The following is a 25,251-nucleotide window of genomic DNA, read 5'->3' as shown; positions in this document are numbered from 1 at the left end:
CACCTGTAGAAATTCTGCAAATAAAAAACTTTTATTGTGAAGGTCAGAGGTCAGAGGCCAGAACCCGTTACCTCCATGACATCAACGAAACATAAAAATAATCTGATGTTGCTGGACAATCAGTAAGGGTACATGGTGTCCACACCCCTCTATCTCCCTCCTCTGCAGGTCTGATCAGCTGATCCTGCTCCGGGTTTTCCCAGCAGCCTCCGCGGTCGCTCCTCTGGTCCGTAGTAAACAAGGGAACCACGTGGGGAGGAGGTGGGCTGTGATTGGTGGAGCTCAGCCGTTGCAGGAACACACCCCACCAAGGTCTGTTGTTTACTGACTTTGAGCTCTGGAATAGCAGAGAGAGGGTTCCTACTGTACAAGACGTTCCTCAGAGAACCACAACAGAACGCACCTGTACACACACTCTACACACAGTACTACACAGAGTACACACAGTACTACACGCAGTACTGCAGCAGACTCGGAGAACACAGCTCTAAAACTAAGAAATACCACCGACATTAACTGTTCTAGTAGGTTCCTGGATAATATCTCTATAAAATAGTAACATGTCTGCAGCCGCCATGTTTACCTGTAATGCACAGGTATGCACAGTAACACGCACGCGCAGTCAGACAGTTCAGGTGAATGAGAAATATTCTGTACATATGATTCAATAAATCCTGGACTGGAGGAAAATTGCACGAGGCTGCATAGTGTATCGAATTATCACGTGACTTTTCACCTGTTTCTGCTCGTGCAACAGTCTCAGTACTGCAGAATGTAGTATTACTGTGTGTACTGCAGTAGTGTGTGTATTAGTACTGTGTGCAGTGATAACAAAGAGCAGTCTCAGTCCCTCACTCATTACATAACCCGCTCTGCTTCTCTCCCTCTGTGTCTCTCTCGCTCTCTCCGTGTCCTTGGGGTGTGTGCATGTATGAGTGTGTGTGTAGCTGCACGTAGCACGCACACAACGCCGCTTCGCTCTCGTGAGCTACGTGCTGATGCCGCTGCGCGTGCAGCGTTTATGGGAACATTTAAAGGAACATTCCGCCCTGTTTGTTTTTTTTTTTTCTTCCTCTGATCTCACGTTAATGAGACACAGGCTGCAGCTCTCAGAGTCTGACCCGCTGCTGTGTAACAAACAAACAAAAACAAACAAACAAATAAAAAATTACCAAAAAATAAGGAATTTTTTTCTTTTGCAGAAACAAAGATGAAAAAGTGGGAAACAAAATAAATATGAAATAAGTCATTCATCTTCATCTGGTTGTGTCTCTGTATGTTTTATTATTTATGTTTTTGTAATATGTTAAAATCTCAGATTCATCTGTTTTTTATTTACAATAACAAACCAGGGCCCAGGGCTTTTGTGTGTGGAGTTTGCATGTTCTCCCTGTGCCTGCGGGGGTTCTCTCCTGGTACTCCAGCTTCCTCCCACAGTCCAAAGACATGCAGGTTAATCAGTGACTCTGAAGGTGTGAATGTGAGTGTGAATGGTTGTTTGTCTGTATATGTCTGCCCTGCTATGGACTGGTGATCCGTACAGGGTGTACCCTGCTGGATGGATGTTTCACTGGTTGTTATATGAGGATGTAAAAGCCACAGGTTTTAGTCAAATGTTCATTTCCACTGAAGAAACTCGAGCTGTTTCAGGAAGAAAACGTCTGTGAGTCAGGCAGTGTCTGTAAGATGTTCTGACAAATATTTCACTATTTTTTATTGGTGGTTTATACTGTAAGTCCTTGAGGACCACACACTTTTATGTGCATGACACAACTAACTTACTAACTGATTAACTGACTGACTGTGGCAGGTGTTTAATTAAAACTGAGCTACGTCAAATGTCTTATACGCTAAAAACCACCTGCTCTGATCTGTCAGGGCATGGACCAGGACCTCTGAGAGGGTGTCCTGTGGAGCCTTTGGGCCTCCATAGATCTGGCTCATTCTGGATCATCCCACAGATGCTGGATCAGATTGGGATCTGGTGAGTTTGAAGGCCAGGTCAACGCCTTGGGCTCTTTGATGTGTTCCTTGAGACATTTCTGAGCAGTGTTTGTGGTGCAGTGAGAGCACTGTCCTGCTGGGGGAGGCCCCTGGAACCTCCCCCATTTGTGTTATTGGTTGTGGTTGTGTTAGTTGTGTTCGTGCTGCTGTAGTTAATCATCTTCCAGCTGATGTGGTTTTATTTAATCCTGATTAAGTGAATAACGAGCCTGAGACTGAGCAGCTGTGAGAGGATTAACTGCTGCTGCTCCATATGGAGACACTGTTAATGGTTTATACTGGGAACCAGTCAGAGCAGCGCCACACCTGTTCACCTCGGACCACCATGATGGTGTTACCTGAAGTAGGAGAACACCACCCACATCATCTCATACCTCTTCCTGCAGCCTTTGGCTCTGAGACCCAGCTCTGTGTGTGTTAGGTTCATTCATCCTGTGATCACATCACCCAGGATCATTTTAATGTGAATGGCCCTGTTTGATCAGCTGATGATGACATCACTGCAGTGATCAGGTGATTAACAGTATGATTCACTGTTCATTCATTTTCCAGCAGCCAGACTTTATGGAGACAACTGGTCGACTCTGAGAGCTGCAGCTGTGAGGAGGAACTGGCCTGAAGTACATGGATGTCTCTGTCAGTGTACTGTAGTCCACTGTTGGTCCTCTTCGGTCCAATGAAGAGAAATCTTAATGCTCCAACAGACGACATGTTTCAGAGCAGGGTTGATTCATTAGTTATCAGAATCCAGCAATCCAGATCAGGACATTTAGATTCACTCATGTGGCACTGCAGCTTCAGAGCAGTAGGGTACGCTGAAGTAAATCTGTTCAATAAGGCAAAGTGCAGGGAGATAAATTAAGGAAGTTTATGTTAAGTGCTAGTTAAGCATAGGTTAAAGGGGCACTCCACCATTTTACACAAGAAGCTTTAGTCATAGTTTGGATAAGTGAGTGAGAAAGTGACACAGCTTTGGTTTTTGGTTTAGACTCAACAAGACACCCTGGGCTGCAAACTAGATCTGAAAAACAAAGGTCAGGGCCTCGTGTTTGAGGTTTAAAGTCAAGCAGTCAGGATATCTCCACCTGCACAGACTCTGAGGTTTAACCAGAGCTGGCAGAAACAGATTGAGCTGCAGGCGACAAACTCAGTGAGAATCAGCAGATTTCTGATGAAACCACTCATCATGTGTGTGTCATGTTTCTGATTGCTCATATAACGACACCGTGAGAGTCACAACCCTGGTGCATCACATCTGACACCGTCTCTAATGATTAGTCTTTTTCTTGATTTAGGATGAAGGGTGGAGTGAGCCGGAGCTCGTTGAGTTGATTGAGCTGATCTGAAACAGGTGTGCAGGTGGTTTGGGCAGGAGCAGGAGTCTGGGAGGCCACGCCCAGTCTACACACACACACACACACACACACACACACACACACACACACACATACACACACACACACACACACATACACAAATACAAACACACTAATACAAATGCACACAAACTGGAGACAAACAAGAGATATCCATCCATCCATTATTATATATGCTCGCAGGGGGGCTGGAGCCTATCCCAGCTGACACTGGGCAAGAGGCAGGGAACACCCTGTACGGATCACCAGAGATATAAGAAAGGGAAAAACAGCAGGAACACAAGGGAGGGAAGTAAGCGAAGTGAATTTATACAGCACCTTTCAAGAACAAAAGTCACAAAGTGCTTCACGGCAAAGAATAAATGAATGAAAAGACATAGATTCAAGAATTAAAACAATATAATGGCTTGAACTAAATAAAAGCAACCCTGCACAGGTGAGTCTTTACCTTCTTCAGAAAGGAATCAACAGTGTCCACATATCTTAAAGGTAAAGGGAGCGAGTTCCACAACTTAGGAGCCACAACCTTGAACACACAGTCACTTGAATTGAACTTTATGCGGAGCCAAAGGAAAGAGGACAGAATTGGTGTCATGGGATGTTTTAGAGGAGCTGGTGAGAAGCCTCGACTGATTGAAGGCGATGCAGGGATATTTTGTTCAGGCAGAGGAATAATGAGCTGCAATTATCAAGCTGTGCCTAAAAGAAATCATGTATGATCATCTCCATTTCAGACTGAGACACAATATATTTAAAGCAGATGATGTTAATAATAAAAACAAGATCGCACGAGACTATCAACATGTTTATCAAAACTGAACGTCTGGTAAAATCTAACACCCAGATTTCTGACAGCTGGGAGAACTGAAGATGAGATAGGTCTAAAGTTAACTTGAACAAAATACATGTACCTCAAATATGTGCATTACACAAGGACAATGTTGTCTTGGGCACAGATAAAAACATTGTTTTTTGTGTATTTAGTAACAGATAATTGGTCGCCATTCCAGTTCTTTTTAACATTAATGCAGTCTCTAAGGACAGATAATTTGGCTACATAGCAATGGAAGGAAAACCAAAGACAATTCCTAACAGGATTATTGTGTTAAAAATTGTCTGAGTCGTCTCTGTTGTTCAATTCTAAAAATAGTTGCAAATTAATCTCTACTGATTGATTAACTAACATATTGTTGCAGCTCTGCTTTCAGTTCATGCTGTGCCTGAAGTTGTCTCTGTATGTACCTATGGTATCTCTGAACACTCACACTTTGACAGGAAAAGTTTTCTCCCATCTTTGTGTCTCCTTCCTGTTTGAACTGGAGTTTTAGTTTTTAGCTGCGTCTCTGAGGACGAACACCCACAGTCAACTTTCTAACAGTCAGCTGATCGCTGGGGTGAACGTGACCACCGGCAAGTTTTCCAGCATTTCACCTATTCACCAAACCCTTCTGCTGAACTCTGACTCAACAGGATGTTAACCACACACACACAGACATTTTTACATTCAGACGTCATTGACTCATGCCACAGCAGCATCATCTCAGCTCACACTGACTCACCAGAAATTTCTAAATGCTGCAACTTCACTCTGAACTTTCACACTGTAAATCATTTATATCATTTGAAATTTGACATGAAGTTCCTCTGCTGCCTTTAAAATCTGAGTTAACTGAACTTAGATTAAGAAGTTCAACATTGTTTTATTTGATTGTATTTTAGTTTTGAAAATGTAAAACTGAGTTTAACTCAACTTGAGATATTAAGTTGAATCAGCTGTTCAGTCACAGAGTTGTTAGACAGATTTAAACCTGCAGCTGCAGAGTCAGAACAAAGACAAATTCAACACTAAACTTCATTTTGGTTCAGGTTGTTTTTATTATTGAGAAAAGCAAGAACCAGGACTTTATTCAATACAGGTTAAAGACACAGTGACGACCTCAGTGTTTGACTCAAGCACTAAAACTGTACATTCTCATTTCAGCTAACTTGAAAAAAACTCCTATATGTTCCTCAAATATGTACATTTCAGCCTAGTGTATTTCCCATAGAGTTCTGCTAACTTTGCATTTACCACATTAGCTGTAGAAACAAAGACCAAAATAAATATTAGAAAGAGAAATAAATAGTGAGACACATCTCAGAGGATGGAGCTCAGAGAGCAAAATGCATTCATCATAATGTCTGTTTCTGCAGCTACAGTCTGTGTTTTCTTGCTGTCAGACTCAGAAGCAAGTGTTTGAAATGATTCATGTTTATTTAAAAGCTGTAGGAGGCTGGAGACAGTTACCATGATATACACTGATTTAACTGAGTCCTCGTTCCCCTGGATCTCTACAGTGGAGGTGATCACAACTCATAGAGGCACAATAATTACATTTATGGGAAACACACCAGGTTGAAATTGCAGAATAATCCTTAAAGATAAATTCCTGTGTCATGTTATACAGTACATCCACCAATCATAAACCTACAGGATTAAATGTTGAAATAATTTCCTGTCACGCTGCCAGATCTTGTCTTTGTCTTTTTAAAAATTGCTCAGTTGAGATAAAACAGCCGATAGATTTCTCCATAACTCGAGGGCGTAACAGACTCTGGTGATGGAAGAGTTCATCAGGTCAGTGTGGATGCAACTTTTTGTTGCTCTGACACAAAATCACCACATCTTTAAAAACTGTTTTCACACTCATCCACCACCAAACCTTTATGTATTTTCACTCAATTTTACACGTTTACACCTGCAAACATCTAAAAATCTAATAAACAGATTGTTATTAAAGGACCAGTCTGAAGTAGGGCGGTCGCTTTTTCATGAATTCAAAACAACCTGCTCTCCCAAAACACCACAACATGACATTACTACATAAACTTAACAGCCTGTCCAACATCAGTCGTCATGTTCTTCCAGCAAGCTAACATTACATTTTTAACGACTGTATTAACTCTTTCTGTCTGACACTTCTACCTGGCTCTCAATAAGACAACAATGGGATGGTAAGCTAGCAGGTGAGTCTGCAGATTTGTTGTTATTGAAGAGTAACTTTAACAAAGTCGTGACTTTGCGATCCACACGCTGTTTCTCTGATGTTGTGATTGTTGTGATTGTCAGTATGGCTCTGCTCAGTATTGTCCTCTGTTTTTGCCACAACACTGTGTTATCGTTAGCTTAGTAAACAGGTCAAGCTGTTACAGCGCCTTCTGCTGGATCACGAGTAAAAGTACTTAAAATGGTCGGAGACTGCAGCCTCTATTTCCAACAGGTCATTACAGCTCGAATATGAACTTTTCACCCCATGTTCGAACAAATGTTTTCAAATAAAAGGTGACAGTCCTGGTCTGTAGGATTTCGTCGTGACCAACTGAAGACCCCTCCCCCATTTAGGAGAAGCTACATTGGCCTTTAGATGTTTAATTTGTCTGTTCTGGGCTACCGTAGAAACATGGCAGCCTCTGTGGAAGAGGACCCGCTGCCTCTGTAAGCGAATGAAAACACAACAATTCTTAGGTGATCATACACTAATGAAAACATAATTATGAATATTATAGTCCCTCTCTGCAGATAGATCCCCCTAAATCCACACACCAGTCCTTTACCTCACTCACTAACCTTTTGCCTTTCCTACACTTTTCCATCAGGAATCATGTAGAGATCAGCGATCAGTTTATTTATATTTATATATTCACTAATAGATTAATCAACAAACCATTTCAGCTCTAATGTAAAATAAACAATGTAATCTATATTATAATGGGCTAAATGTTGACTGTGATTATTTATTTCTCTGCAAACTTAATTTATAATTGTAACAAAATGAAACTGAATGAAGGAAATTGATCTAAAAACTGATCAGTGATTAATAATTGATTAGCAGTTATTGACATTAATGTCATTTCTGAGCTAAACATAGTCGAACCACTGGTGTATTCTCCTTAAAGCTTCAATCTGTGATTCTTTAAAGGGCTATTCCACCACTTTTACACATTAAGATCCTCCTCAGCCTGTGAAACTACCCAGCTGCATTATGGGAAATGTAGGATGCAGTGTTTTTCAGTTAAAAATAAAGGATTTTCTCATATTTGGGATCTGGGATCAGCAGGTTGGGAAATGTTTGTGTAATTTCTGTCTTTGGTCTTTTGTTTTTCTTTTTCTTCCTTTGTCATTCATTGCTGTCTGTCATGTTTCATCCTTCCTCCTTCTGTTGTCTTTTATTCTTCGTACTCCATCTCTCATCTGTTGTTGTTTCTCCTTGGTCTGTACTTCATGTTTTATCCTTTATCCTCCCTTCTTCTTTTGTCTCATCTTTCTTCCTTATCTTCCAGCCTTTCTTGTTGTCCTTCCTCTTTCATTTGTAACATTTCATCCTCGTCCTTTATCCTTTGTCCTCCATCTTTCATTTATGTCATTTGTCTTTCATCTTTCGTCCTTTGCCCATCTTCCTTTAACCCTTGTTATCCGTCCATCTTTAGTGTCTTATGTTTCATCCTTTCTTCTTCCTTCTTTCGTCTTCTGTTGTTTATCTTTTATTTTTTGTAGTTTTCACCTGTCATCTTCCGTCTTTTATCTTATACCTTTAGCTGCCACAGTCCGTCCTCTGTCCTTTAATCGGTTGTCTTTCATCCATCATCACTCCAGCCGTCCACTCCTCCACGCCTCCATCTCTGCTCTCCGGTCAGGCAGTGGAGGTGAAGGATCCTCCTCCACCACCAGCACCACCTCCACTGTCTGGCCGGGGACCTCAGGCTGTCTCACCCTCTTACTGACTTGAGCATAAAGCGAGTTTCTGTCTCTGTCATTGAAATCCTCTGTGGCGAAGCGAGTACCACGCTCTCTGCCGCTGTTGCGCTCCAGCCACAACTCCTGATTGGTTGGGGGCAACGACACATCTGCATCACGCTGCCCTCCTCCAATGGTGTGGTAGATGTGGTCAGACTCTGGAGGGAAGGAGCTGTTCACACCTGCACAGAATGACATCATACACAGTTCAAATAAAGAACATTTGTGAGATGAATGAACATGTCCTGGTGATAAATGTGAAATAAACAACTTTAATTATTCTAATCTTTAATTATTCCTACAGGCATGGAAAGATTATGAGACACCACTCCTGCACGAGAGCAGCTTCGTGTCTCATTGGCCCAGCTCAAAGCTCAGGTGATCCAATCACAGGTGGACAGTTTTAAGTGCGTGTGTATATGTACGAATGAATGAGGCCCAGTAAACCTTTGTTTTTGCAGTTTGACCTTTTACTCACATGACAACAGTGTTTTGGAAGCCTGAAAATGAAAATGTTTGAAACCAGGTTCCAAAGTTTAATCTTTTGAACACGCCACCCTTGCCATGGAAAATGGAAATTTGCAGTTCCTGTGAAAACTGTCACAACAACGCCCCACTTCGTCATGGCTGTTACATTTTCAGGTCTTTTCACACTGGAGGAGTTGAATCTCCACATGCGTCTCAGGTGACCACATCTGATCAGATCTCACCTCAACGCTCAAAGTACAAATAAACACAAAAGATCATTTCAGTTTGCAAAGACCAAATGCATTATTGTTGCATTGACACTGCTAAAAGAATGAGAGCATATGCAACCCAGACCACCTCTGAATGTGGTCTGAGCTTGGGTCCATTCACACCTGGACTTAGAGCTGCCTGTCTGTGATCGGATCATCTGAGACACATGTTAACATCAGGTGCGAGCAGAGCCTTTGTTTTTGTTTTGTGTCTGTTTGTGCTCGTCTGATTGGCTCTACAACAAGATCACAGTCACTTTAAACAGAGATTCTGAGTCCAGAGTCCAGGTCCTGTACCCAGCAGACCCGTTCAGTGATCCATCTATGACACCAGCATTGCAACAATCCTCTGAGTCTGGTGGTGGGCACTAGGGGAGGTACAATGCCACGCCCAGCTGCCCCGATATTATGTAAGAAAATATTTACTAATCATTGTTGTGACATGTCATCTTTGTCACCTTTTCTTTCTTCCTGCTTCATTTTCTTTCTTTATATTCTTTATTTCTCTTCCAATTTTTATATATTTTAAGTGTCAGAAAATAGAGAAAGATGTCCTCACAATATTCAGATGTCTTTGTTTTAGTCCCAGAAATATTCAGTTTGAATTCAAGACAAAGAATTTAAACCAAATTGATGATGAGAATAATTTCAGATTAACAGTTTGTTGATTAACGACCTTGTGTCTGTGACGCCCTCAGGCGGCTCCTCCTCAGCATTTGCTGGACCTTGCTTTCCTCTAAACACACACGCAGAGCAGTGGGAGTTATGCATCATGGGAAATTTGGTAATTCAGTTTCTATTTTTTATCTCTTTTTATGTTTTAAATAAGAATGACTCAAACAAGACGTACCTGCTGCAGCAGAGATAGCATCACCTCCTATGTCCTTCACTGCCCCACTGCCATTGGTCGGGACATCTGAACATGCACGCGCGCACACACACACACGCACACACACACACAAAATGAACCATGTATTAAATGTTCCCAAATAACATTTAATCTCCCAGTGGTTTATTTACTGATGACCAGGATTAAAACACTTGGATATAAAGAAAGTCAGAGGTCACTGAAGGTTGACACATGACCTTTGACCCTCACTGAGCAGCTCAGGTCATCGTTTACCCACTGACATGATATGGTTTCTGATCGGCTGTCAGATCATACATGTGAACACCCGAGACTCACTATAGTTCAGTTTAACCTCAGTCAGAGCTTGATGTAGTAACCTGTAGGTAACCATGGCAACAGCGCTGATGCCTCAGTCACCTGACAGGTGAAACTGTTTACAAACACACATGGAGGACAATTTAAACACAGTCGTGTTGGATTAAATACACACACACACACACACGCACGATACACACTCTGACACACACTGAGGCTCAGTGTGTCTTTACTCAGCAGACTGACCTAGCTTGTCTTGTGGCGCCCTCAAGTGGCTTCTCCATGGAGTGTATGGGACCGGGTTCTGTTCTTTAGTATTAGACCCTAAACACACACACACACACACACACACACACAATATCACTCATTATTATATATTATTTACAAATTATTTCACTTTATTCTAGTGTTCTATTGGTTTGATGAATTCTAATTCTAATTAAATAAATTTTTTGAAAAGAAAATATTTGAGTTGTTTTAATCATCTGTTTTGATCACATGACCAAAAGCAGTAAAGAAAACAACGTGTGGGATTAACCCCCCCCAAAAAGGCCATATTCTTGAGTGCTAATCATGTCTATATAAATTAATTCAATAAAGTCGTTCCTGAACACAAGTTTGTTTCTGTTCACACTTTGGAGCTTCACACGGTTCAAGACGTGAAAGTTCAAAAAACCCGCAGAAATGTCCTGTTTCTATTTCATACGATGTCTCTGAAAACAGGTTTTCACTTTCAGCAGAGTCTCACTCCTCAGTCACATCTGTACTCGTTGTTCTTTTCCCTTTATTCAGCTCTTTTGTCTTGGTCTGTGTTCATCTTGCTATTCAGAAATTCACTCACCTTTTTCATCGTTTTGGATCTCGTTGATCATCGGATTCTCTCTCGCTGCCGCCCTGGTTTCTTCCAGTTTCCCCTTTTAACAAACAGAACATTAAACATTTACTGTGAGGTTTTATTATTATTTTTTTTAAGATTAAGAGACAAAAGCTCAGAGGAGAGTTTCTCAGAGGTCAAAGGTCTCTTACCACTCTGACGAGAGTTGAAGGATTTTTGTCCTCCGCAGCATGTTGCAGCTTAAATGAACGTCTAGGGAAAAAAAGAGAAATTAACTTTTCAACAACAACACAGCAACAACAGGAGTTTATTAGTTTATTTACATGTGCAAACATGTGCAGTCAAATTAAACCAGCTGATGATCCTCCTCCATCATTACAGATTCACAGTTTACATTTAAAGTGTAAAACAAGCTCAGGTGGACACACACCCTTTCAGTTTGTCACTGATGTGGTATAATAGTATATTATAATACTGCTCTACCATGTCCTGCACAAAATCCTCAGCTGAATGCAGTTTTCATAGGGCTTGACATTAACTTTTTTGCTAACCAGCCACTGTGGCTAGTGGTTTTCCAAAGTGATTAGCCACTCAGCATTACTTGGTTACTATTGAGCATTTTTTTCTGTGTACCCTATAAGAAAAGCAATGTAATTGGATCATTGTGGAGTCTGGTAAGAAAGTAAAAGTTCGGAGCCAAGACATGGTTTCACTGATGTCTCAGCACAAGCAGCACCACTCCTCCCATTAAGGTGACAACAGAGACACCACAGTGAATGAGTAAGTAAACAATGCTAGTCGTAAAGCTGTCATTATGCTGTAATCTGTAATACACTATTCGAGTGGTAAGCAGGCCTGTTGTTTTTGTTAACATGTTAACATGAGGATTTATCTTTTAAACTGAGCTCATGTAGAGATCAGACCTGCCACAGTTGCTACAGAGAGCCGTGAGAAAGACGGAGAGGAGGAGGAGAATGATGAAGAAACCAACGCCTCCTGATGACAGGAACCACGGCCCGGCGACCTCTGCTCCGACTGCAGCCATGATCACTGAGAGAGACAAAAATACAAAGGAAACTTTGTTGAAATAGATTTATGTGTCAAAGGTGTGCAGAGAGAGCAGGAAGTGAGTCGACCTCTGTGCGACTTCTCTGTCTGACTGTGTAACAGGAATGTGAGGTTATTTAAATTTACTGATGGCGCCGCCGGTCTCCTCAACCAGGAACAAACTGAAGACGTTTAATGTTTAATTCAGTCTGGATTTTTCTTTATTCTTCCTCTGGCTCACATTAATGCTGTGATACAACTGCTTGTGTGCAATCACACATCAGCTGAAAACTTTTAAGCGGTTTTATATGATTTCACCAAATAAAGTGACCAAAACATGAGCTTGTGCAGCAGGTGCAAACAGTAAACTGTTGTGACTCAGGGCGGAAGAAGTGTGTGTGAAGTGTGATCAATATCTGGACCTGTGTTACGTATGATTTGTGACATTTCTGATTTCACCACGGAGCAGAGGCAGCACCGTGTCAAAGACTGAGATGATCTCTGTCAACAGGACCAGGATTATCCAACATTTACATGGAGGATCAGCAGTGGTGACGAGAGCTACAACCCTGAGACCAACCAGCAGCTCCACAGTGGAAGAACTGCAGTGTCCAAGTCCGGTGAAGGTCTATCAGACCAGGAGTAGAGGCTGACATTTTTCCAGTAATCCCGTGGGTCACTACTCATCACATGACTGGGACGGGATGGGAATAAAAGTGTGGGTGAAGATGCATGGTGCAGCCAAACAGTAATACAGTTGGAGGATTTTGTGAGGATGGCCTGACAGAACTGATAGGCTCTGGCCAAAAATACAACACGGAAACGGGGTGGGATTTTTTTTGTGGGAGTGGCATGGGACTGCACCCTCTAAGTTGGGAGCGTGACTGAAAACACGGTTATCAGTTCCTTCGAAGTTGGTGGGGTTTTGTGACATGACTTTATCCCACAGGTGTCAGAGGTTTGGAGTGGGCACATCAAATTTTTTTCTAAATGTGTGCACAAAATACAATTTGTTCCCTCATGATCATGTAGGCAATATTCTACTCCTCAGCACGCTACAGGAAAACATGTATTAATGAACACAACTGTGTTTCATGAGGACAGAGCCAGAGGTGTCTGGTTTATAATCTGAACAGTTACATTTTTTACCCTAATTCATCTTTATTTAAAAGTTCAGTTATATTATTATTATTGGCCTGTATTTGTAGGCCAGTGCGCAGTGTATTATGGTTTGTGCTGTTTGCAAATTTGAAATCCTAAAGGCTGTTTCAGTTTCTGTCCATATGCAAATCTAGGAGGAGCTGGAAAAAATGAATAGCTGAATTCTTTCAGCTCAGTTCACTTTATTTACAGAAAAACTACACACACTGACTCAAAGACTTTCTGACTGCTTTATAAACTACATTTGTGTTTATTGGTTGTGATAGAAACCTAATGGCTGCTGCACGTAAATAAGTTTCAGTTTTTCCGATCATTAACATGACTAGTGATGACAGGAGGTCAAAGGTCGACCAATATGGATAAGACGTTCTCATGTCTCTGCTGCAGATAAACTTCATCCAAAAACACAAAGTTCTCCTCCTCCGGTCTTTTTGCCTCAGGCACCAAAAACCATTAAAAGCTACAGCGTTCCCAAACAATTCAAGGTAGACTAAGGTTTCTGTAATGAGTGTGTAAACACAACTGACTAAATATGAGCTCATATTTACTTTTTAACACCATAAAATAACAGAAAATATTTGCAAATGCCATGAGACAGAAAAGAGGAGATCAAACGTGACCGACACATGTGCTGTTAGTTCCTGTTTGGAAAAACACCATATTTACATGTTTCCCTTATTCTGTCAGTTCAGCTCAGAGAGAACTGAAGCAGCTCTTCAACCATCTGACTGACGCCTTTGTACACAAACACCATCACAACAAACAGGTCCAAAGGATACACATTCATTTATTAAAACATTACTTAAAGGAACAGTTCAACATTTTGGGAAAACTAAACTATGATTTAGCCTTTACACTATGGTTTCTATATGCATTTAACAATTATACTGTATAATGTGTTAATCAGTGAACTAGCCGAACAGAGCTAGGCTAACTGTGTCCCCCTGTTTCCAGTCTTTATGCTAAGCTAAGCTAACCAGCTGCTAGCATATTCCTCTGAATTTCATCAGGCAAAACCCTTTAAGACAGATGGATGAGTTTTTTCTGATGAACATCTGAAACATTTTCTTAATGAAGTGAGACCAAGTGATGACAATGTGAAAGATGTCATGCTTTAAAAGTTAATATAAAATTTTTAATGTGTAATGACAACAAACCCACAAGTTGGTCTGTCGGTCATCCATAAATAGATCATGTAAATCTCATGTAAAATGTTTGAAAAGCATGTGTGTCGCATGTTTTATCTTTATTTACACATTTACATACAAATGTACTTTATTTATCTCTGAACTCTGTAGAGAAACACACTGAAATACTCTGATGTTTTACTTTAGTAATACTAGCAGTCAAAATTTTGCTTCAGTAGAAGTACACAAGTATTAGCATCAAAATATACTTAAAGTATTGAAAGTAAAAGTAGTTATTATGCAGAATAATGTGTATTTTATTAGTGGTGCAACTGGTTAAGGTGGAGATTTTTATTTATATAAAACATCACATTAGTAGATCACATTTTATTAGTTGATTATTAGTTGTTTTGTATTAATAATCAGAATCTCCAAAGTAACTAGTAACTAAAGTTTTCAAATACATGTGGTAAAAAGTACAATATTATACTGTATAAAGTAACAGAAAATAAACAACTATGAAATTGATTTGCTGTTAATATGTTGCGTATGACAGTCTGTCAACACACACACGAGACTTAGTGTGGAGGAATCTACTCATACACATTATCAAATAAACTATAAATATGTTTGTAAATATTGAATAGATAATTTCCTGTTCACAGGAAGTGTCTCCAACAGAAAAACGTCATATTATTTCCTTATAATATACGTAAGAATATTCTATTGACTTGTTTTCATTATTTCTTATTTCTGTGCTATATGTCTGATATTTAAGATTAAGTCATTGTGAAAAAGTCTCAGATTAGCTTCATTAATTTATTTATTTTTTTTTACATCTTTACATTTACGATGGTTGAATTTCTGCATGATGTAAGAATAACAGTGAGCCTCTGACTGATAAAGTCTGCAGTGGACATCTGACAGAACAGTGAATAAAATCAGTCAATTCAATCAATTAACCCTTAACATATACAAATGAATGAATTCAATCAATTACTCCTGATTATCTGGTAATGAAGCAGTCAAAGTAGAAATAAGGTGTGCAGAGCGTTTACCTGTGTGCAGACAGCTGAGGTCAGGTTCAGATACTGTATGTGGGGAGTTGTTCCTGCTGCAGGTTTACTCATTGACAGACTGAGTAAACACTGAGCTGCTCTCTCTGCTGTTTAAAGACACACACACACTATTTATACACTACACACACATACACATACACACAAACACACACATAACAGTGATGGACACACAGATGAACAGACAGCAGTCAGTCTTAAATTGCAAAGTCAATAAAAACTCACTCATGGATCCGGTTTTTATTCTCATGAATTTTATTTGAATAATAAGTGACAGGGCAGCGGTCTCATGCTAGCTAGCTCACTTGTTTAACTTTAGCTTCTAACTTTATCTGAGTTTGTTTGACATCCGGGATATATTCTCTCTGAAACTGCTTTTTCAGATATAGATATAGATATTTCTTCAGGGAGTGCTGAGCTAGTTCGGACAGCGGCTAACAACAAAGGGGCAGGGCTTGGCGAAGGGTCGATTTAAAAGTGAACTGATTTAAGCTGTAAATTATCTTTTGTTTCTGTAACAATTCAAATGTTTATTGCTGAAATGTACCTAAGGAGTCGTAGTTAACTCCTGTTACAGAGTTTTTACGTCCAGAGGGTTGTAAAGTGATCTTCTGTGTAGTCAAATCTGATAAATAAATGAGTTACTTTAGCTGTGTTAGCCGCTCCATTAGCTTCTGTCTCTCTTCAGTTGACTGAACTCATCTATGTGTTTTATGGAATTGCTTTATTCAATTTTAATATTTATAGTTTTATTTTTTTTAATTACATTCAGTCTTGCATTATATTTCAGACACTGTGTGCATTAATCTCCTGTTGTTTTATTGCTTGCATTTTTCTTTTCTATGGCCAGTTGTAATGAACTTTGAACTGAATTAACTTTTATCAAATGTCTCATAAATATAGTTTGATTAACTGATAAATAAAATGCCCTGACTTCATTCCATCTCTGTAAGGAATGAACCATTACATATTAATGAGCCTGTGATTTTTCCTCTAGCGCCACCCTCAGGATAAACTGGTAAAACTGTTAAATCATTAGTATATTGTTTGTTATTCTCTTATTTGTTTTCTGCGTAAAATAAAGGTGTCAAAAGAAGAATTTGGTTCCCAACTGTGAACAACGCTCCGTGAAACAGATGTTTTCACCTTCAGCTCGCTCTGCCGTGACATATCCTGCTCAAATAATGAAACACTCAGGGAGTTCTTATAGTTTTTAGCGGCAGTTCCTCTGAGCACAGGCAGCTGGGACCGATAATCTTATTAAAGCCCAGATCAAACTGAAACTGGAACATTATCTGCAGCTCCACCCAAACACTGTAACTGACACTTACTGCTTGACCGGCCAAGCGAGTCCTGCAGAGAGCTGTGAGACAGAGATAACAACATCACATGAATTTACTGTATTTCTCCTGTTAATCTCTGCATAATGTAATGTTAATATTTTCAGTTTCCTGTGCAGATGTTTAAAGATCTCTGCTGCTGCGATTTCTACCTCCACCCAAATATAAGGTATAGTTTAAAAATAGTTGTCACAGAATCATTAAAGCACATTTACTTGATTTTCAGGGATTGATGAGGCATATTTGACCATTTTCTCACATTTTGTTAGACAAAACAATCAATTATTAAACAAAATAACTGTCAGGTGTGTTGTTAATGAAAATAACTGTTTTCCTGTGAACAGACAATATGACCTAACCCGAGGTTTTTTTCACCTGACACACAGAAAACATTGAAACACTTAAAGTTAGATTTTAACAGAGTCCCTCTACAGGAGCAGGAGCACAGTGGAAGACCTGATACTGTTGATGTTGTACTTCAAATTTGTGAGTGTGTAATCACATTAAATAGGACATGTTGAACTAGTTTCTGCCTCCAAGCTGGATGCTCACTGATTGCTCTGTAGGTGCCAACAGGTGCAGATCGTTTCTCTTAACGAGGATCACCTGAGTAGTTTTTATTCAGAAAAGCTTTGTGTGCAGTGGAAACTCTACATGTGTGTTTATGTTGTACAAAGGGTTAGAAAATAACAGCTAGAAATTTTATGTTGACATTATTTGGACTTGACACAATCTATGAGCTGAATTGAAGTAAAATTCACTAAAATTCTTTTTTTTCTCTTTATTTCTAAGTGGCTTTCTGGGGGTTTAGTCTGAATGGTCTTCAGGGTTAGTGATAATCTCAGGGAGTGGAAGTCGCACTGAATCATATCAAAGATGTATTCAAAGTCTGTGGGTGAACACGAAAATTTTCACCTCTTTTCCAGGTGTCAGACGTAAGCACATAAATATCGAGAGCATTTATTATTTTTTACAGTCCATGGGAACAATGTGCGACAACAGTTTTGTTCTTCGTGTGAAACACTGCAGGATGCAGTGCAACAACAGTAAGTCAGAGAGTACTCCTGATTTTGGGAGAAGAGGAGGCACTGGCCTCCATGTTCCAGCAAACACGTCTAAATAAGTTGCCTTTTTAGTCTGTTTTTCCTGTGTTTACACACCTGCAGATACACACAAAGTTTGATGTAATAATTGTATAATTCACCTCACACAGTATCTCTGACCCCCTGGGACTTTTTGTCTTTCTCTCTAGTATTTAACTCTGTCCTCATCTGAACTAAAACAAACTCCATCCAGACAAGTGTTTTACATCAGACTCAATCTCCATCCATACTAACACACCTGAAAACACAGATCTCTGCGTATGCACATCAGTGTACGCAGGAAGTAGATTGTCTACTCTGCAGTTGGCTGCTAAGATGCAGAAAATATTACAAGCAAAAATAACAGGGCCAGCAGTGTTTCTGAAAGTCTCTGTTTTAGTGGCTCCAAAACTAGTATATGCCAGGTGTAACCATAGCAACAGTGATGCATTTTAAAACTAAAGTGTGTAACCTTTGTCCTGCTAAATGAGCATGTCTGTTACAGAGCAAGACTTATTATTTCACCAGGGTTCAAATATCATCCAGTTTCTACAAATATATACAAAAATACAAAAAACAAACAAAAAAGAAAAAGAACCAGTTCAGAGCAGAAACATTATGATGATGTTCTGCCCTGAGGAGCAGATGTCTACAAATACAAACACTCACTGACCTAATTCATTCTCTACCCCTCATCCTGACCTTAACCATCACAGATAAATGCCAACCCTGTACCCTAACCCTAAGACAGCCCCTTGAAGTTATGTGGACTGACCAAAGTGTCCTCATAATGATGGTTTCAAACCAAAATCCCTCCTCACTACCATAAAAACACACAAACAAACCCTCCCACAAATGTACAGAATGTTCATGTTTGTCCAGAAATGTCTCAAAATCCAAAGTAAACCCCTCAGGAGTTTGTGTACACAAAGTCACACCTTCTTCTACTTCTTCCTCTTCTATCTTTGTTCTTTCATCAGCTGCGGCTGACCTTTCCTCCTCATGGTGAGTGCCGTAAATGCACAGCAGAGCGTCAGGCAGGGAAAGGAAGCACAGACCAGCAGGAGGCGCTCCTCTCCAAATTCCCTGACCAGTGCTGGTCGCCGCCACAGAAAGTCTTGGAACAGTGCCTCCTGCTGGGCAAGCGTGCAGAGAGACAACACGATGTGGAAGAGCTGGTGGCCATGGCCAACGATGTCGTAGCGGCCGGGGGAGAAGCGCTCGGGTACAGGGCAAGAGAAGAAGAAGGCCGACAGCAGAAACAGCACCACCTGGTGGAGAAATGACAGAAGTTAGATATATATTACTGAATGATTAATAAAGATGTGACATGATCAAGAGACATCACCTGCAGGAAGTGCAGAGGCAGTGCGAGGTTGTTTGTCCAGCTGCGGGTGGCGAGGCGGTGGGCGACAGGGCTGATGTCCAGCAGGTAGGCCACGCCCATTGGGACCACCTGGCACAGCTTCCTGTGCAGCGGGTACGGTCGACGGAAGCGAAGCTTTGCGTAGCAGCAGGTAGTGCAGGAGAACCATGCGAGGAGGGCGGCAACCGGGAAGAAGATCTGTGAAAACTGGCATCATCAGTAAATCTGAATGCATCACGTCGGCTACTGAGGGTGGATGTAATAGTGCATTCCATTTGTACTTGGAAGTCAGAAGTTCTGACTTCCTAGTTGGAAATTTCAACTGGAACACCCCCTGTGGTCAGATTTCTAACTTGGAATGTTGGAGCAACCCCACCAACCCCAACATGAGAATTCAAGATGGCTGCTCTCACATCAGTTCTGCTAATTTTACTGTTTATAGTTGTTCTGTCTTATTAGTTTCACATTAAGTCAGTCATACACGTAGTACTGTTCAGTTTTTATCGGTGGACATGTTGCTACGCTGTTTGTATGAGCAAAATACAGCGTACAGCGTTGTTATCAACTGTTATTGCCAACAATGGCTAGCAATAGCAATGGGTAGTCCGAGATACGTTTGAATTGGTTCATGTTCATGGTTTAACGTTACATGGCTTTTTTGTTAAATTTGAGCGGCTTTCTAAGAACGTTCTAAAATGTTTGCATTAAAAATCTAATGTTAATAACTAAGGTGCAGATTTGTTTTGAAGTTGTCGATAAGAGCAACAGGCAAAGGAAATGTTTTCTGACATCTCAACTGGAACGCGGTCAACTCAGAGGTGACATCACCATAAGACACATAAACAGACCTGTCCCAGCATGCTTTGTGTCCAGGCGGTGTCAGAGCTGTACAGGCACAGAGCTAGAGCACAGCCATACTGGTAGACGGCCACGCCCACGTAGTCCAGGAAGAAGAGCGAGTAATGCGCCTGCTCCGAGTGGGACTGCAACAGGTGAGCTACAGCGCTGCAACATGCAACTCTGAATTAATTAAAGCTACACTAATCAAAAATCACTTATTAATAACGGATCAGATGAATGAAAAAATGAAATAATTAAACTATAAAGATTCTTTGCTGACTCACCTGCAGCTCAGGTATGTGACAGCAGAGAAGACGTAGAGGACCAGAGGCAGTGAGGAAACGTCCACAGAAAATCCCTGACCTTCGGGACCCTGCAGCCGAAAACCCAGGATCCCCTGATGAGGTCAGAGGTCAAAGAAGTCAGACAAACAGCGTTCAAACCCCAGGAGGCCAAACAAATTATGCACGGCTGTAACAGTACCCCTCCTTGCAGGACAGCAAACGCCATGAACCTCATCAACACGCAGACGGCTGCCAGCAGGTGGCTCCACACGTTAAGAGTCTCGTTGTGGATCTGGAACAGACTGAGGACGTAACAACGCCACGACAGGCCCACGGGACGATACCCTGACAGGATGAACCGTTCCCGGAACAGAGGGGGGACGTCCACATCCCGGACAGTGGGAGGGAGGGAGGGGAGGAGGCGGTCCAGCAGGGGTAGGATGGAAAGGCACAGCGAGGGAGGAGCAAACGACACCCGAGGCATGATGGGAGAGGATCCTGAGTTTGACTGGTTGATCTGTGTGACAGTGTGTTGATGGTTATACAGGTGGGCGTTGGGTTTGACAGATCAGGTGGCATAAGAGGTGAATAGGAGATTAGACAGGTATACAGGTAGTATGAACTTTCACAGGTGGACAGACAGGTGTGTTTGTTAAAGATGTTATACATGTGGACAGGTGTTAGACAGGTTGTATTTTGGTGTTTAGACAGGCGAATAGGAAGTTGGAGGAGGAGGTTAGACAGGTCTACGCATGGTATGAGGTTGCATGGGTGGACAGACAGGTGTGTTGGTTATACAAGTGGATAAGTGGGTTGTTTAACATGTGGGTAAGATGGTTATACAGGAGTTTTGGTGTGGTGAGACAGGTATATGAGTCACACAGGTGTGTTGGTGATTTCACAGGTAGATTGATGTGAGGTGCTTACAGAGGTTACACAGTTGAGTCAGTAGTTTATAAAGGTGTGTAGTGTCCAGACTTCACCACAGCTCTTATTCACATCTCTGACTGGCCTCGTCTCCATAGCAAGAGCAGCTGAGGCTCGTGGGTATTGTAGTATTTAGAGACATGCACCGAACTGACAGAAAAATTCATATTTACCAGAATGTTCTGGCCACAACATGAACCTACGGCCTGGTCTAATTATCCAGGAGGCTGCTGTGTTTCTGTGGTGATGAATGAACATTAAGGAGATTATTCAATGTAAAACACATCTGGAAGCAGTGGCTCCTCCAACTGTGGCTCAGTAAACTTTCTTTTCAGACATTTTTTTGATGAGTTGATGAATAAAATGCAGGTGAGGAGACAGTAATCATCAAAACGCTGGCAGCAGCAAAAAGCATTGAAAAACAAAAGTAAACTCACACAAACTCATATCCAGAAGGTCAAAGTCAGAGGTCACAGAAAGGAAAACAAACCTACCTGAGTTTTTTTTCTCTCTGTTGGCTTCAGGATGTGAGCTGCAGAAGGCCTTTTCTATTGCATTGTCTTGTCTTGTCTTGTATTGTATTGTATTCTTTTCTATTCTATTCAAACGTTGTGTCTGGTTTTTCAGCGTTGTTGTTTTGTTCTGTTGGAATCACTGACCTGTTTGCTGTTCAGTCCTGCTGCAGACCGGCCGGTGTCACATGCATGGTGACACACACACACACACACACACACACACACACACACACACACACACACACACACACACACACACACACACACACACACGTCTAAATCTCCATAATGTGCTCTTGTTTTCAGCTAATCAGAGCTGATTTCAGTCTGAATGAGTTCTTCTCTGCTCAGGATTTAAGACGTCATGAGACTCAACATACTGCTGACACACACACAAATACACACTAATACACATCTCACTGCAGGATTCATGCTGTTACACTCTACTCAACTGACCACAGTACAAATATACTCTCAGTTGGCAGTGTATTAGGTATACCTACTGTAGTCGGTCTAATCCAAGTCCTGTAATAAAACCTCCTCGGCCAAACATGTTTTAACATTTTCATTCCACTAATACAGTGGTGCAGGGATGATGTATTTTTGTCCAACCCTGAAGTCAGCATCACCCTGGTTCCCTCCACAAAAAGGAAAGAAAATGGGATTTTTTCATTGAGTTTTGGATTATTACAGAAAATAAACTGTGACCAACTAAAGTTTCTGATCCTCACAGGTTTAGCTCATCAGATAATCTTCACAGATGAACACCACTGTTCTGATGTTTGAAGCCTAAACACAATCTCCAGAAGTAAAAAGCTAATGTTAGACTATAAACCAGCTACACCACGGTCACATGACGTCAACGTCTCCACCACTAAGCTTCCAACTTGTCATTTAATTTAGCTCTGACCTCTTCTACAAAAGCCTTTCTTCTTAGAAAGTTAGTGATAGTTTGAAAGAGTGTGAGTATAAACACAACGAGGCTGTAAAGGTGGACTGGTGAGTAGATCAGTTTTCATGTTAACATCCCCAACAACCTCTGTAGTCTCATTTAGACACTCGTTAGCAACCACCTTTTTTAAGACACGTAAAAGCTTCAAACATCAGGAGTGGGAGATTTACTGACAGATTTTATGTTGTAGAATAAAACATGAAATGGTCTTGAGCTTGTGTTAAAACTACAGACCTTATTTCAGACATTTAAACCCACTGAATCTGGAACAAGGGAACAGGAAGTGCTAACATGCTAACTTACTTCCTGTGTTTAGGCTCATTCCTGCACCACTATAAGGATCTTAGCAAAATTAACAGCCAGTTTCGTATCGTCAGTTTTTATTTAAACATATGCAGGGTTATTACAGACTCCAAAGAGAACAACATAGTTCAGTACTACTACCTTCAGTCAGCAAATATTAAATAATTTCTCTGTCGCTCAGCTGCTGCTTCAGGTTGACATGGTTTCAGTTTGTTTTGGTTTTGGCCCAGACGCAGGTACAGCCCACGGCCACAGACTGGTACGACGCTGTGTAGCAGCGCCCCCCCTCCTGCTGGTTCAGGACTAGGATGTTCTGGTAGATGGGCACTGAGTTCAGGTTGTGTTTGTCTGTGGGTCCAGGGTTCGGACTGGAGCAGAAGCTGTTGCTGCATTCGGCCTCCCACAGGGTGGAGGGGATCCGGTTCTTCACTGTGGTCGACCTGAACAAAAATTATTTCCTCATTTAGTCATTTACTCCATCATGGTTTCATTCTTTTATTCACTCATCCTTTTCTATGAATGTTTCATACATTCCTTTACCCATTAACTCACTCACTTTATGAGTCATTCATGTATTTCCTGTATGTGTGTGTGTTTGTGTTGTCAGACTGACCTCCAGCTCCATGGAGACAGAGATCTGCTGTGGATGTTTCCATTTCCCTCGGACGAGGAGGAGACTGTTGGGGAGAATGCCAACATGGAGTTACACCCAGGAGGAGGAGGTGGAGGAGGAGGAGCTTTAACCCTGGAGGAGGAGACTACTACCCACAACATACTGCAACATACCTGATGACAGGAGAGGAGTCAGAGTTATACAACTAAACTGCAACAGTTAATATGTCTGAAAAAATGTTGTGAATTTATGTATTTGATGAGTCATATATATGCTGATATTGAACTTGTCAATAAAATATTGTTATATGTTTTCTGCCAAAATATCTAATCTTGCAGCACAATACCCACCTGTACAGACTTCAGCATTATAACTGTACAGGGCCATAGAAGGTTAAGAAAAAATAATTAAAGGGGGAGGAGGGTGATATTCTGAGAAAAAAAATCCAAGACTAAAGTTGTAAATTTATGAGAAACAACTCAGATGTTCTATTAGATTAAAATGGTAATCTTATAACAGCAAAAAGTATGTTTCAATCCACAGTTTTCTTCAAAGTTTATTTCACAAATCTACAAGAAAAAACTTTCGCTTAACAAATTTCCGATAAAAATTTTGTTTTTTACGATCCAACCACTATCTGCTACATCCTTGCATTGGTCAATTTGAGGTGCCAAAGTTTTCACCTCATCCAAATCAGTTAGTTGTTTTCCTCTGAAAAGGCTCAGTTCACAGAAACAGCTCCTCAGTCCAGATGTTTATGGTAATTATAATATTTGGCGAGATAAAATCACGAGTATTTCCTTGTTGCTGAATCTGATTGCCAAGTATAATTTGATAAGGTCGTCCACTGCAAGCAGCGTCGTCTGTGGTGTGATGAGGAAAGGTGCAAAGTGAAGGATGTGGTTCCTCAAGTTTCAGTCTTTCTCTCTTAAGTTTACAACTTAAAGCTCAGAAATTCAGATTTTTTATTTTTATTTTTTTGCCAGAATATTACCCTCCACAACTCATAGATTAGGAGAGAACACAAGGAATATTTTAAAAATGAGCTATATTTCAGGAAGAAATTTCTCGCTCTGACAACAGTGACAATCACTCATCATCTATAACACGATATCAGATAAAAGATAAAATACACTGCAATTTCTGTGGTAGAAAAATCACACTTCAGAAACTTCCTGTTGCTGCATTGGGCCAATGGACTAATTTGTTTCTAAATTTGTTTCTGTTTGTTTCAGGGTTAAAGTTCCTGCCAGAGGAAGATATTTATCACTTGGTTACTATCTTAGAATATTTCTGTATACATTTTTACTCAGCAGCAGACTAATAATTTGAGTTAATTGTCATTTTTTCACTCCATTATTTATTTTTCATTAATTTCTTTGAATCTCTGTGAGCAGTTACTCAGACTAACCGATGGCGTATTGTTAGTTCATATAAATAGATAAAGTTTATGCTCACCAGCAGAGTGCAGACACTGTGTCTCAGCTTCATGTTGTCGCAGCTATCCTGTCCAGCTTCTGCGTATGACTGCTCTGAGATCAGGTTTATTTATGATGATGTGTGACCCTCAGATCTGATCACACCAGATCTCTGAGCTGATAACCAGACAAAGAAATGAAAGGGGAGATTCCTCTTATCTCTGCAGTACATCTATTTCACTGCAGAGTCAAGTGAAGAAAGTCTGCAATTGACGGTTTGTAAAATGACAATGGCACGTTTTCTTGACT

The 25,251-nt window shown here is 40.8% G+C and overlaps 3 protein-coding genes across 6 annotated transcripts; all 3 read right to left on the bottom strand.

Annotated features, from left to right (window-relative positions):
- Positions 1-5,231: 5,231 nt before the first annotated feature.
- Positions 5,232-15,517, bottom strand: LOC108894297 (uncharacterized). 4 transcript variants are annotated; one of them, XM_018692921.2, is made up of 8 exons: positions 15,285-15,516; positions 11,815-11,941; positions 11,083-11,143; positions 10,898-10,970; positions 10,303-10,380; positions 9,742-9,807; positions 9,568-9,627; positions 5,232-8,336 (listed from the first exon to the last, which is right to left on the bottom strand). In XM_018692921.2, the coding sequence occupies exons 2-8, from the start codon at positions 11,934-11,936 to the stop codon at positions 8,005-8,007; spliced, it is 792 nt and encodes a 263-aa protein (XP_018548437.1). In that variant the 5' UTR covers positions 11,937-11,941; positions 15,285-15,516; the 3' UTR covers positions 5,232-8,004. The 4 variants fall into 4 exon arrangements, with proteins under 4 accessions (XP_018548437.1, XP_018548439.1, XP_018548438.1 ...); XM_018692923.2 differs by lacking the exon at positions 10,303-10,380 and having other exon boundaries at positions 15,285-15,517; XM_018692922.2 differs by lacking the exon at positions 9,568-9,627 and having other exon boundaries at positions 15,285-15,514.
- A 2,093-nt stretch (positions 15,518-17,610) lies between these two features.
- LOC108894149 (membrane progestin receptor beta-like) lies at positions 17,611-21,512 on the bottom strand. Its single transcript, XM_051075958.1, has 5 exons — positions 20,429-21,512; positions 20,215-20,303; positions 19,939-20,095; positions 19,073-19,288; positions 17,611-18,995 (listed from the first exon to the last, which is right to left on the bottom strand). The coding sequence occupies exons 1-5, from the start codon at positions 20,696-20,698 to the stop codon at positions 18,684-18,686; spliced, it is 1,044 nt and encodes a 347-aa protein (XP_050931915.1). The 5' UTR covers positions 20,699-21,512; the 3' UTR covers positions 17,611-18,683.
- A 1,459-nt stretch (positions 21,513-22,971) lies between these two features.
- il17a/f2 (interleukin 17a/f2) lies at positions 22,972-25,133 on the bottom strand. Its single transcript, XM_018692680.2, has 3 exons — positions 24,983-25,133; positions 23,525-23,697; positions 22,972-23,351 (listed from the first exon to the last, which is right to left on the bottom strand). The coding sequence occupies exons 1-3, from the start codon at positions 25,013-25,015 to the stop codon at positions 23,117-23,119; spliced, it is 441 nt and encodes a 146-aa protein (XP_018548196.1). The 5' UTR covers positions 25,016-25,133; the 3' UTR covers positions 22,972-23,116.
- Positions 25,134-25,251: the final 118 nt, after the last annotated feature.

This window comes from Lates calcarifer, linkage group LG2, assembly GCF_001640805.2.
Source record: "Lates calcarifer isolate ASB-BC8 linkage group LG2, TLL_Latcal_v3, whole genome shotgun sequence".
NCBI lineage: Eukaryota > Metazoa > Chordata > Actinopteri > Centropomidae > Lates > Lates calcarifer.
Note: the sequence above shows the minus strand (reverse complement) of the source record. Positions and strands in the feature narration are given on the sequence as shown.

What these genes read in the sequence shown, in the direction of transcription:
- LOC108894297 (XM_018692921.2), bottom strand. Translation starts at nt 11,936, where the DNA reads ATGGCTGCAGTCGGAGCAGAGGTCGCCGGGCCGTGGTTCCTGTCATCA. An exon ending in CTTCAACTCTCGTCAGAGTG is followed by an intron (nt 10,971 to 11,082) that starts GTAAGAGACCTT and finishes GTTTGTTAAAAG; the next exon opens with GGGAAACTGGAAGAAACCAG. An exon ending in GATCCAAAACGATGAAAAAG is followed by an intron (nt 10,381 to 10,897) that starts GTGAGTGAATTT and finishes GTGTGTGTTTAG; the next exon opens with GGTCTAATACTAAAGAACAG.
- il17a/f2 (XM_018692680.2), bottom strand. Translation starts at nt 25,015, where the DNA reads ATGAAGCTGAGACACAGTGTCTGCACTCTGCTG. An exon ending in ACAGTGTCTGCACTCTGCTG is followed by an intron (nt 23,698 to 24,982) that starts GTGAGCATAAAC and finishes TCCTGTCATCAG; the next exon opens with GTATGTTGCAGTATGTTGTG. An exon ending in CTGTCTCCATGGAGCTGGAG is followed by an intron (nt 23,352 to 23,524) that starts GTCAGTCTGACA and finishes ATTTTTGTTCAG; the next exon opens with GTCGACCACAGTGAAGAACC.
- LOC108894149 (XM_051075958.1), bottom strand. Translation starts at nt 20,698, where the DNA reads ATGCCTCGGGTGTCGTTTGCTCCTCCCTCGCTGTGCCTTTCCATCCTA. An exon ending in GTCACATACCTGAGCTGCAG is followed by an intron (nt 20,096 to 20,214) that starts GTGAGTCAGCAA and finishes TGCATGTTGCAG; the next exon opens with CGCTGTAGCTCACCTGTTGC. An exon ending in CACAAAGCATGCTGGGACAG is followed by an intron (nt 19,289 to 19,938) that starts GTCTGTTTATGT and finishes CAGTTTTCACAG; the next exon opens with ATCTTCTTCCCGGTTGCCGC.